This window comes from Tiliqua scincoides, chromosome 2 (genome assembly GCF_035046505.1).
Source record: "Tiliqua scincoides isolate rTilSci1 chromosome 2, rTilSci1.hap2, whole genome shotgun sequence".
NCBI classification, from domain to species: Eukaryota; Metazoa; Chordata; class Lepidosauria; order Squamata; family Scincidae; genus Tiliqua; species Tiliqua scincoides.
The window spans coordinates 22245441-22258557 of NC_089822.1; the positions used below are offsets into that span (position 1 = coordinate 22245441).

General features: G+C 45.7%; 1 protein-coding gene across 1 annotated transcript; it reads left to right on the forward strand.

The window, feature by feature from the left end:
- Window positions 1–3766: 3766 nt before the first annotated feature.
- LOC136642103 (granzyme A-like) lies at window positions 3767–11511 on the forward strand. The gene is made up of 5 exons (XM_066618327.1): window positions 3767–3830; window positions 5256–5394; window positions 6062–6203; window positions 8797–9069; window positions 11350–11511. The coding sequence occupies exons 1-5, from the start codon at window positions 3767–3769 to the stop codon at window positions 11509–11511; spliced, it is 780 nt and encodes a 259-aa protein (XP_066474424.1).
- The last annotated feature ends 1606 nt before the right edge of the window (window positions 11512–13117 follow it).

A 13117-nucleotide genomic window follows, 5' to 3' on the forward strand; every position in this document is an offset into this window, starting at 1 on the left:
AGGCTTGTTTAAAGAGCAGGGTCTTCAGGCCTTGCCAAAAAAACTCAAGAGAGGGAGCCATTCTCAAGTCAAGGGGAAGGGAGTTCCACAACGTTGGTGCCACAACTGAGAAGGCCCTATTTCTTGCCGCCGCCCCACGAACCTCCTTGGGTGGTGGCACTTGTAAAAAGGCCTTCTCTGATGACCTGAGAGGACAAGCCGGATTGTACGGGAGTAGGCGATCTCTAAGATAGCCTGGCCCAGAGCAGTATAGGGCTTTAAAGGTCAAAACCAGCACCTTGAATTGGGCTAGGAAATGAATGGGCAGCCAATGCAGCCCCCGGAGAAGTGGGCTGACAGAGTCAAACCACCTACCTCCAGTGACCACACGGGCTGCTGCATTCTGCACTAACTGCAGTTTCCGAACTGTCTTCAAGGGCAGCCCCACATAAAGCATGTTACAATAATCTAACCTCGATGTCACCGTAGCATGGATCACTGTGGCCAGGTCTGCATGATCTGCAGTAAGTTAAGCAGATATTGTTATTATTGCTATATTGCGCATGAAAGCAAGCATGGCATCAGAGGCGGTCAGGCTGGGCACTTGTCTAGGATCCACACCCACCTGAGGTACACTGAACAGGACTGACTCCTCAACCCTCAGTACTAGTGGCAGTGGTAGTGCCCAATGCTTCTGTAATTACTGCTGTGAAACATTCCAGGGTGTAGCTCCCAAGAGAGAGGGGGGATGACAAAGTGCACATAGTATCATCAGTGCACTCCTAAAAGGCTTCACAGACCTAAAAGGTTTGTGTAGGACTTGAGAAAGTGTGTGATCTGTGGGATACAGAGGCTGGAATGGAAGTCAAGGGAGGCAGCCATCTGAGAGCCAAGACACCCTCTTGGGGCACAAAGTACCAGCTGAGGATGTAACCTGTTGTTGCTTGCAGCGGCACATGCTATCTAATTCCACTCCAGTTCTCAACCTGTACATCTGCAAATAAAGCAAATAAAGTAGAACCTCTTTAAGTTGACCACCCAAGGGACTGGAGAAAATTGGTCAACATAGGGAGGTGATCAACATACGGGGGGGGGGGGGGAGAAAGGCATTTAAATATTATCATGTTTAGCTCCCAGGACAATAAATACAAAGCCAAGTTATTGTTTAGATTGGATTTTTAAAAAGTTTTATTGCAAATATCAATGAGAATCGATCATCTTGTGATGCTTACTATTTATATCATCTATATATCAAGAGACAGAGAATAAACAGCCCACAATCAGTGTTTAAAAAAAAACCCCTGAAAATTCATAAGCTTAAAAAAAATTGTAAGTTAAAAAAAATACTTGGTTTCACAGCAGACAGGCAGACCAATACTTTCCCTTGCCAGCCCATAGCATGTAGCATGTTACATAGCCACAACAGCTAAAAAAACAACAACACTTTTTTACTTAGGCTGCCTGGCCTCCACTGGGTTTCCTCAGATTCACTAAATGCTAGAAGGTGTTTGATACGGTCCGTCACTAAAAGCTGTTGAGAAAACTCCACAATCAGGGAATAAGAGGACAGGTCCTCTCATGGATTGGGAACTGGTTGAGGACCAGGAAACAGAGTGGGTGTCAATGGGTAATTGACAAAAAAAGTGGAGAGGGGTGGAAAGTGGAGTGCCTCAAGGATCTGTCCTGGGACCGGTGCTTTTCAACATCTTCATATTTGTATTGGCAACCTTCAGTCTCGAAAGACTATGGTATCGCGCTCTGAAAGGTGGTTCTGGCACAGCGTCTAGTGTGGCTGAAAAGGCCAATCCGGGAGTGACAATCCCTTCCACACCGGGAGCAAGTGCAGTCTGTCCCTGGTCTGTCTCCCTGGCTATGGGCCTTCCTTCTTTGCCTCTTAGCCTCAGACTGTTGGCAAAGTGTCTCTTCAAACTGGGAAAGGCCATGCTGCACAGCCTGCCTCCAAGCGGGCCGCTCAGAGGCCAGGGTTTCCCACTTGTTGAGGTCCATCCCTAAGGCCTTCAGATCCCTCTTGCAGATGTCCTTGTATCGCAGCTGTGGTCTACCTGTAGGGCGCTTTCCTTGCACGAGTTCTCCATAGAGGAGATCCTTTGGGATCCGGCCATCATCCATTCTCACGACATGACCAAGCCAACGCAGGCGTCTCTGTTTCAGCAGTGAATACATGCTAGGGATTCCAGCACGTTCCAGGACTGTGTTGTTTGGAACTTTGTCCTGCCAGGTGATGCCGAGGATGCGTCGGAGGCAGCGCATGTGGAAAGCGCTCAGTTTCCTCTCCTGTTGTGAGCGAAGAGTCCATGACTCGCTGCAGTACAGAAGTGTACTCAGGACGCAAGCTCTGTAGACCTGGATCTTGGTATGTTCCGTCAGCTTCTTGTTGGACCAGACTCTCTTTGTGAGTCTGGAAAACGTGGTAGCTGCTTTACCGATGCGCTTGTTTAGCTCGGTATCGAGAGAATGAGTGTCGGAGATCGTTGAGCCAAGGTACACAAAGTCATGGACAACCTCCAGTTCATGCTCAGAGATTGTAATGCAGGGAGGTGAGTCCACATCCTGAACCATGACCGGTGCTTTTCAACATCTTCATAAATGACCTGGAAACAAGGATAAGCAGGGAGGTGGACAAGTTTGTGGATGACACTAAACTTTTCTGAGTGGTGAAGACCAGAAGGGATTGTGAAGTGCTCCAGAAGGATCTATGCACAAGCAACCTCATGTCCCTCACAAATTGGTACGTGTCCAGGTACAATCGGCAGCTGGCGCAGGTCTGTCGGCTATGTGCAGTGTGCCCACGTATAAAAACCCTTTCGCACATGCGCTAGCAGGCGTAGGGGAGGGATTGTCACATGGCTTCTTGCTTCTCCATGATGGGACAAACCAGACAAAACACAGGCCCACAGTATCGCGTTCAGTGGGCAACTTACGGAGGGTAAATTAATACTCTGTGCAATGGTCGAAGTGGTTAAGATACAACTTACGGAGGTGGTCAATATAGAGAGGTTGGTCTCCCATAGTGTATATGCAGTGTCTGTCCATACTGTGAAAATTAGCTCAATTTAAGGAAGTGGTCATTATAGAGAAGTGGTCAGCTTTGGAGGTTCTACTGTATTACCAAGCCTCTGTAGGTCTTCAGTGCTGTCTCTTCCAAAGGAAACCAGTAGTGCTACAGCCTTTGGAACGTCTCACCACATGGGGAAGTGGGGCTCAAACATGTAACAGTGCAAACCTCCATGACTTTACAGTGACAATGCAGTGGGTTAGTGACTCCCTAGTTTTTCTTTCATTATGACAGGCTCTAAACTTCTTTTCCTATCTACCCCATATCTATCTGTTCAACCCAAGCCTTCTTCTGACTCAGCAGGAAATGCTTGTACCACCTACCCACACACTACATTGCCACTTGTCTCTGGAGTCGTATACTTGAGGCTGCGAGTGTAGATATTACAGGAAACCTTCTATAGACACCAGACCACACATATACACACAATAAGGCAATGTCAACCCTGAGAACATGAGTCTTTTTTTCTGTTTCTATCTCATTGGTCAACTTGGTTAATTCAATTATAGCTTTCCTTCAGTATCTAGAAGTGACACTTCCTCCATCTCTCTGCAAAGCCCAGAGGTTACACATTAGTTACTTAATATGTAAAAAAATATTCACGTGATGCAGAACATAAAACCTATCTCCTTCGTATTCTTAATATACATTGTGGTATCACATCACTGAGATATCACATCTCAGGCCTTGTGGTATCACATCACTGCAGCAATGGTGAGGCTTTCCTTTGCCATGTGCTTCTCCATGGCCATTGTCCTCCTCAGAATCACCAGAGGTAAGTGCTATGCTGTGTCTCTGTTCTTCCTTGTCCCACTCCATTCATACATTTGCCTTTTTAAAGCCCTGTACAGATCTATGCTGCAAGCCTCTCACGGACACAGAGACATGATTTCTATGTGCTACCTCCAAGGATAGCTGTAGTATGTTTCTGAATACCAGTGGCAATGCAGCGATGCTGGGAGAGGGGTCTGTCTTTTTCTCCTGCTTGTGAGCTTCCCAGAGGCAACTGATAGGCTACTATGGGAAACACGATGCTGGAGTGGATAGACCTTTGGCCAGAACCAGCAAGGCTTTACAGTGTGGAACCTGAGGATGGTGCAGCAACACTGAATGAAATGCCTGGTTAATCAAGTGTCAGAACAAAAGAAAGAAGATTCAAGTGTGCCAAAATTTCACCCTGTGCTCAATTTCAAAAAAATGGAGCGATAAATAAGTTGTTTGTTTGTAATGCATTTGTAATGTAATGCTATAAAATATTTAAGTAAATGTGATGGGAAGATGGGGTGATCTCAAGGTTACCTGTCCAGGACCCCAGGACCCCTGTTGTCAACATGCCTGGTCATGTATCTGTTGCCCATCAACCCCTAATTTGTCAAAGACCCTTCACAGGGCTTTGAAGGGTTAGGTCTCTTCTCTCACCTTGTCTTGAACTCAGCGCCTGGTTGGCACTTTAACAAGTTGGCATTCTGCCAGAACAAAGGATGGAGAGTTACATCAGACAACACCACTTTTCCAACAGTTTAACTTGCTGGGATATTCTCAGGATCAGTCTTCAGCTGCACAACAACACAGTTTAGCCATTTCAGCTTATGTGATTCAGCTTAGTGATTAGTTCTCCATGTCTCTCCCAGACTGATCCAATCCCAAAACACTTGGATAGGCAAAAGGTTTCTCTTACATACACTCAAGGATTGCCCAACTCCTCCTCTTTTCTGTTAGCCATTTGGGAGGAAAATTCAGACACAACTAACTTTCCTGCTTTTTTTCTAATGTCAATGATTTTTGGAAAGAAACCTACGTATATATTGATTTTGAACTAGCATGTATTTCCTATACCCCCCCCCCTCCAATCCTCAATTCTTTCAACCTCTGGTCATAACTGTGATATTAATCCTTCAAAGGAGGTTTGTATAACCTGAGATTCATCAGGCTGAACACAGCACACCTCCCACATGTGGCAGCTCCCCAAAGGCATGAATGATGCAGCTGTTTTCTTCCTGAAACTGAAAAAAGGGTTAGGGGGATGGCCGTACAGGTGTCCAGTCTCTGGCTAGCATGTCATAAATCATGACCAGTGAAGAGTTGTATGTTTGGTGAGGCCTCCTTTATAGAATTACACTATTCTGCTCTTTTACTAATAGATTAACCTTCAGCACTGTGTATGCAGCCAGTCTGTTTAGCCTGGTCTATTTCTCTTTAGGTCAATGTGCAGATATAATTGGAGGAAGCAAATCGCGTCCACACTCAAGACCTTTCATGGCCCTAATCTTTGGAACACAATTATGTGGAGGAACGTTGGTGAAACCAAACTGGGTGTTAACAGCAGCGCACTGTCAATTGTAAATATGGAGAAATGTTTCTGTTCTTTGCAGGATTCGCTTCCGCCCAGCATCACTTGAAAACAGCTCCTCAGGAAGTAGGAACTCTCTCCCTCCATCTCTGCAGCCATCTCCAGTCAGGCAGCAGGGCAGGGCTACCAAAGCCAGCCCCCCCCCCCCATGCGTGAGGCAGCATATCATTGATGCTGCCCTCCTTGCTTGGATGTGCTCATGCCATCTCCCTTTGTCTTTTTTTTCCTGGAAATGCAGTAACATCACCATCATTGTTCCATCTGCCTCCATTTTCATGGCTACAGCCCAGGCCCCTTCTCCCAGTAAAAAGCCAAGAGGAGCAGAAGAGGAACTGTATTGGGAGAACATGGTGGCTGCCTAGCAGCAGTTCCCAAACTGTGGGTATGTGGGTCATGACCCAATTTTTGGTGGGTTGCAAAACTAAAGGCAGATTAGACTATATGCATTCAGGGTTAACCAACCTGTTACTGCAGGGGAGAACAGCTGCCCAATCACCATTATAGCCGCAAAGCCTTGAACAGCTGGCAAAGTGAAGTGATACAGTACAAAACCCAATTCCTGGTGATGGATTTATCAGACAGGTTGAATAGTGGTATCATTCTTGCCAGAACTGAGCTTCAGTCACCCTTCAAGTCACCTCTGTTTATCTTTGCAGGGGGAGAAAGCCCAGCATTGTTCTTGGTGCTCATTCAAAATCTGAACAAGAGAGTACAAAACAGAACTTCAGCATTATGAAACAGTTTCCTCACCCAGGCTTTAGTTCAGAGACAACGGAAAATGACCTGATGCTTTTACAGGTACATTTTTAAACAGCACATAGACTGACGCTTTTTGGCATAGCAGGGTGGGGCTGTTCCTTGACAGATCCACTCCTGGCAAGTGAACCCAAGTCAATGGCTCCAGCCTGCTCATTCTCCTTGTGAGTGAGTATCTCAGCCTCCAGTTTCAACTAGCAGGATCTTAGGCTGAGGCCATTTTGTTCTGTATGCTACCTGCCAGTGGCGTAGCTAACCAAGTTGCTGCCCCGTGCAAAGTAGCTTCCGTAGCGCCCCTCCACTGCAATGACTTCAAAATTAATTAATTTAATTGAGTCTTTTTATTTGTTAAAATGAGTGAGAAATGTTAGCTAATATTTTGAAATAGCAAGCACCTGTTGAAAGTACTTGTACTGTTATAGCGCAATCTATTAATGTCTACTCAAAAGTAAGTTCCATTGTGTTCAATGGGGCTTACTCTCTGGTAAGTGAGGTAAGGTAGGATTGTAGCCTTACACAGTTTGAGAGGTGCAGGAAGGGGCTGGAGACAATAATAAGAGCCAGCAGCTGACCTTCAGGAAGTGGAATTGAGGAATTATATGATTAAATAATGAGGCCAAACCACCTGCTGCAACTTGCCTCCCAGGTTGCTGTGCCTTGCTTGCTACCCTCTTCACGTTCCTGCACATGTGCAGGTAACCTATCACAGTCAGCCAGCTCAGAGCCCAAACCTCTGCATGTCTACTTGGAAGCAAGCCCATTATAGTCAATGGGGCTTACTCCCAGGAAAGTGGGGATGGGAGCCCAAACCTCTACCTGTCTGCTTGGAAGCAAGCCCATTATAGTCAATGGGGCTTACTCCCAGGAAAGTGGGGATGGGAGCCCAAACCTCTACCTGTCTACTTGGAAGCAAGCCCATTATAGTCAATGGGGCTTACTCCCAGGAAAGTGGGGATGGGATTGCAGCCTTGGAGCCCAATCTCCTGCATGTCTACTCAGGAGTAAGCCCTACTAGCTTAGATTGCAATCAGGCTGCTGCAGCCTTGCCAGGAGGAGAGAGGAGGCTGAGGGGGAAGGCAAATGGAGAGAGGCCGTGTGGGGAGCAGAGGACAGTAAGAGGCACGGGAAGGAGGTGAGAACGATGAGCAGCTGCATAAGGAGAATCCCCTCCTCCAACCAGGCTGGGTTCCAGAAGGGACTCTGGGGGCTCTGCCTGCCTAGCAGGGGCTCCATCACACACACACACACACACACACACACACACACACACACACACACACACACACACACACACACACGCACGCCCCCTGTGCTGACCAGGAGCAGACAGTCTCCACTCTTCTTGCACACACTTCTTCCTCCAAGTAGGCACCCTCCCTCCTCTGCCCCCCACACCTCCTCTCTTGCCATTTAAGCCAAAGGGGCGTCAGAGGGCAGCATGTGGAGCAGGAGAGGTGGGGGAAATGACAGAGGGAGTCAGGGCTGCCAGGATGGGTGAAGGAAAGAAAGAAGGTGCGTGTGTGCCTGAATGAACAGGCGGAGAAGGTATGTGCACATTGCCACCAGCTCCTCTGCTGTGTCTGCGGGACCGCTGCAAGGGCTAGACTCCCCCCCCCCCTGCACAAACAAGCGATTCCTTCCATCTCAGCTGCAGGGAGGGGCAACTGTATGTTGCCCTTGACTGTTGCCTTCCCTTAGCCTCCTCCTTTCGAGTGCCTGGCAGGGCTTTTTGCAGCAGCTGATCGTCGAGTGTGGGCATTGTTGCCCCCCAGCCACCTTGTTGCCCCCCAGTCACCTTGCTGCCTGGTACATTTGCTACCCCCTGCACCTCCCTAGCTATGCTACTGCTACCTGCCGTGAGTTACAAGGCCATAATGCTATATGCTAACCAACCATAATGCTGTATGTTTATAAGATACAATTTAGCATGTATTAATTTTAGTTTAAACCAGTGGTTCTTACACTTTTAGCACCGGGATCCACTTTTTAGAATAAGAATCTGTTAGGACCTCCCCCCACGGAAGTGATGTCATGACCGGAAGTGACATTATCAAGCAGGAACATTTTTCACAATCCTAGGTTGTAATCCTACCCACGCTTACCCAAGTCCCATTGTCTATCATTGTTAAAAGCATATACATAGTAGCCTATTCAAAGCACAGATGTGTAATATTTCTCCAAATGCAGTCACATACCATGGCAGCATCAAGTTTAATATATTAAAAATAAAATATTATTTTATCTAATTTATTAAAAATAAAATGGGTCCCGTTAGGGAGGAGGGCGGGATAAAAATAAAGTTTTATTATTTATTATTATTATTAAAAATAAAATATTGAAATGAATGGGGACCCACCTGAAATTCCTTCGTGACCCACCTAGTGGGTCCCGACCCACAGTTTGAGAAACACTGGTTTAAACCATTTGGTTTTTATTTGGGTAGACTTATGTATACCATAACAGTTTTGAGATCTACTGTTCTCTCGCTTTACATGTTTGGTGATGAATAAATAGTAATAACAACAATTGCAGCAAATTCATTATTCTTTAATGTGGAATGAAATCATATGAGTTTTAAAAAAATCTGAAGATGTCCTTTGTTAATAACAACTGTTGCTCTTTATTTTACCTTAAGCTCAATAAACCAGCAAAGATTACTCCAGCTGTGAAACCCCTTACACTCCCCAGAACTTACAAGGATGTTAAGGCAGGAACAAAATGTCTAGTGGCTGGGTGGGGAATTACCGCTAATGGACAGAAGAAGCCATCAGACACCCTACGTGAAGTCAACGTCTCTGTCATTAACCGGCGCATCTGCAATGACAGAAAGCACTATAATTCTCACCCTCCTGTGACGATGAATATGGTGTGTGCCGGTGACAAGAAAGGAAGGAAGGCTTCGTGCCTGGTAACAATTTTATTTACCTATTCTGTCAATCAGTGAGGTTAGAATATGAAAGATCATGTATCATGTGACATCTTGCTGAATGGAACAGTCGATGTCAGAATGAAAGAATATGAAATAATTCAAACTGCTCTGTTCTGTTTTGTTAAGAACTTTAAAATACAGTACAAATTTCCTAGATGACATTATATCACCATGAAAGTCAATGGCAGAAAGCCCATCAAAGGTTAGGGTGTAAAGAGCACTTTCCATTTTAACAACGGCGAGGTTTATTCCAAGCACCTTAACATGTGACTACTAAGGACTAACATGTTTTTATTTAAAACTCAGAACAGAAGCAGCTAAGATCAGGAATGCTGCACTCTTGTTTCAGGAATTTTCTAAAGCACAGCATCCTAAGAACAATAGCGACAATTTGATTTGAACCACTCATAAGTACTACAAAAATGTGGAATTAGATTTAAAAAAAAATTATGTTCTTACTTTTTCATGTGTTTAGGGAAACAAAAACCTAACCTAGCTTCTTTTCTAGCTACTAAAATAAGAGAGCTTATTACAGTACTATCTATAGTGCATTATTATAGTACATTATTATTTAGTTCTGCTGCATTGGTTTGTTTGCTTTATGAAGTTATACCCCATTTATATCTCCAGTTAAAAATTGCACAAGGTTACTTAGAACAGAATCAAGCATAATGTCATCTAAAAATTAAAACACAATCAACAGGCAATAAAATAACAGTAATAAATGGATAAAACATTCTCTGCTAAATACTGGGAATAGTGACAAGAGAATAGTTCAATAATTGTAAGACGACAGTGAGGCAGCCCCCTCCCCCCTGCAAAAGCTAGAAATGCTTTCAAGCCTTGTCAGAACTGCTCCACAGATGGGGCTGGCTAATAGTAGCTCCTCTGGAAGATGTTCCAGAAGTGCAGTGCCACAACAGAGAAGGCCCTGTTTCTCAACACTATCCATTTTACCTTGAATGGTGGTGGAACTCTTAGCAGGGCTCTGCCAGAAGACCTAAGGGATGAGCCAGACTGTATGGGAGTAGAAGGTCCCAAAGGTACCCTGCAGGGCTTGGAACTTGACTTGGATGACTCGGACTTGAGTCAAGAAAATGTACGCTTTTTGCTGACTCATGGACTCGAAAGTCGCGCACTTGAAAGACTCTGAAAAACACTTGGGTCAGGGCCTCCCTGACTTGGAACTTGTCCCCACGTGTGCAGACTCGAGTCTGCCTGTGTCTGGGTGTGCCTGCTTACTGTTTTTATGGTGTGAAAAACCTTGTGGGGCCATTATTCCAACCAGGCGAGCAGCAGGAAAGTTCCAACTGGGAGGCAGGAAAGAGTTAATGTTTTCCTCTTGCAATGAATGGGGGAAGGTGGGACTGGGCTTTCTTTTGCCTGTCTCTGATAGGAAGGAAGGAACAGATGTTCATTGGAAAAAGGATGGGCATTCTGATATTTTCATTGGCTGAGGGAGGGCAGGAGGCAGAGCCAAGGGGGTTCTTGCCTTACCATTGGCTTGAGAAGCTCGGAGGGGAGGGGAGGGAGGAGGAAGGGAAGGCAGAAGGGAGATCATAGTGATCATAGTTTGTACCACATGGCTGGTGGGGAATAAGGAGCCTCATTGAATGACTGGCTTCAGTGGAACTACTTCTGCGTAGAGTTGCCAAGGATTGGATCATCCTGGTAAGCCTCCTAGCTATTGCTCATGACCCTCTTCCCTCTTGCTGCTTCTGTCCTGGCTGTCTGCAGTCCATCCCGTCCCGTCCTGCCTTGTTCACAGATGGGACAGGGCAGCAGGGGAGTATTAAAGGAGAACTCACACACACACACACCCATGGTAGAAGCCCCATTGTTTCCACAGCAGGCTTTTTAAAGGGGGTGACTCGACAAGTCCTTTAGAGTCACTAAAGGGTGACTGGGTGACTTGGAAAGTGCCCCATTATGACTGTTTTTTGAGTTGAGTTGCAGGGGGAGGGTGACTCTAGACTTGACTCAAGTCAAGCCACACAGGACTTTCTCATCCTTGGTATCCTGGTTCCAGGCCATAAAGGACTTTATAGGTCAAAACCAGCACCTTGAATTGGGCCCAAATGAATAGGCAGCCAGGGGTCCATATTAAAATGCATTTATTGAACATGTCTAAAAATTCATTAAGCATCAGTGCGGAATTTTTCACAACTTTCCTCACTGTTGTGCCCGTGTGAGTAAGAAATGCCAGTATCTGCTTCAGGGAGTGATAATGTAAACATCTCTTGGTTCCTTTTTCTCCAGGGTGACTCTGGTGGGCCTCTGATATGCAAAGGTGAACAAAGAGGCATCGTTTCCTTTGGCAGAAAAAATAAATGTGGTGATCCCAAATACCCTGATGTCTATACACGTCTAACAAAGGAATATCTCTCCTGGATCACACGTACCATGAACAGCAACTACTAGCCTGATCATATGATTCTGTGATTCAGTTTCCTGATATGCATTGAAATGACGGGAAGCAGTAATTTCTATCCGAGTCCTTTGATCTGTGTGTGATAGCTCAATAATGCATGCACTCATCAGGTGATGAACAAGCATGTGTGAACATGAAGCACATGTGGGGGTGGAGGATTCTGTCCTTTCAGTTAGTGCTCTTCTGTGGTGTTGCTTTTTCTCTTCTCTTCTGTTCTCTTCATGCACCCTGCAATTGCTAGGATATAGTGCTTTGTTGAGATGTTCTACTGGTTGGAGGCAGAATGGTTGCTGAGGAGCACCAACAAATGGAGAGGGAACTCACGCCCCTTCTTATGGTGCTCAGCACTCAGGAAAGAGTGCAGCACAATTTCTACTTTTTCAGTGACCAGGGCCTTTCTGCATCCCTTCTCCTGCAATTCAGAGAACAGGTCTCGTATCACTTCTGGCCCATCCTTGAGGCTGACTGAGGCCGTTGCCTTGGATAGCAGATTGGAGGGGGAGCACCCACCTTCATCCACCCCACTGTTGCTGCTTCTGCTTAATGGATTAGAAAAGGAAGAGGGGAATGGAGCAGAAGAGGAAGTGTGGAGGAGAGGAAGTGGTGGGCTAGTATGTCAGAGACACCACTCTACTCCACTCATCCTTTTCTGGTCCATCCCCCTCTTCCTATTCCCAGTCCAAACAGCAGGGGAAAGCGGAGGTTAGCAAATCAAAAGGTCAAGGAGGCAGAACTTGGCACCTCACTTCAAGTACTTTGGGGTCTTGGGCCAGCCCTGGGTCTTCACATGCAGCAAGATGAAGTGAGAAATCTGGGGGTTGAATTCTGAGACAGTCAAACAAATCACATCACTTCAGACTGCTGGTGGAGGGAGTCACATTTCGAATGCTGTCCTACCTGAACAACATCCCAGAAGTAGAAGACATCAGTAAGAAGGCTAGACTAGAACTGTCCTCCCTGACAGGCTAGTTTTTTTTTTTTACTTTCAGGGTGTATTTTATTTGAAGCATTTGAAAATGGCATTATTTCACTTAAAGTGTGAAATGTAAACTCCAACAGGATCTGGCAACCCTACTGCAGATCAGGAACTATCACCACCCTGCCATAACGTTTTAACATCCATTTAAAAGGTGTTAGAGATTTCGAAGCAACAGTCATGACTGGTGTAGAAATTGAACCGGTGGTTTTCCTGTTCTTAGATATCAGTTTCTTTGTTCTTCTTTCTGTCTTAATCATCAAAGCATTTTTATTTTTTCAACCCCTTTGAATAAAAACCACATAGGAAACCAGCTGCACTATGCTCTGGGCATGACTGTGATGAAACATCCTCCACCTTGTAGGTCCACAACTTGAGCAAAATCCTCGAATCTCAGCTCTCAGTGGAAGAGGAAATCACATGTGGATGCATCCACTGAGAGCTGAGATTCAGTTTTACTGAGATATGAGGGAACTTTCACATGCTGAAAATCTTTAGTTTGCTGAGGGTGCGTGCTAGGGACAGAACTTTCTGCGTAGTGGTCCTGATCTTCTGGAACTCCCTCCCACTGGAGACTTGGTTGGCCCCTACCCAGCTCCCATCAACCTCTGGCTCTTTCA

What these genes read in the sequence shown, in the direction of transcription:
- LOC136642103 (XM_066618327.1), top strand. Translation starts at nt 3,767, where the DNA reads ATGGTGAGGCTTTCCTTTGCCATGTGCTTCTCCATGGCCATTGTCCTC. An exon ending in ATGACCTGATGCTTTTACAG is followed by an intron (nt 6,204 to 8,796) that starts GTACATTTTTAA and finishes TTTTACCTTAAG; the next exon opens with CTCAATAAACCAGCAAAGAT. An exon ending in GAAGGAAGGCTTCGTGCCTG is followed by an intron (nt 9,070 to 11,349) that starts GTAACAATTTTA and finishes CTTTTTCTCCAG; the next exon opens with GGTGACTCTGGTGGGCCTCT.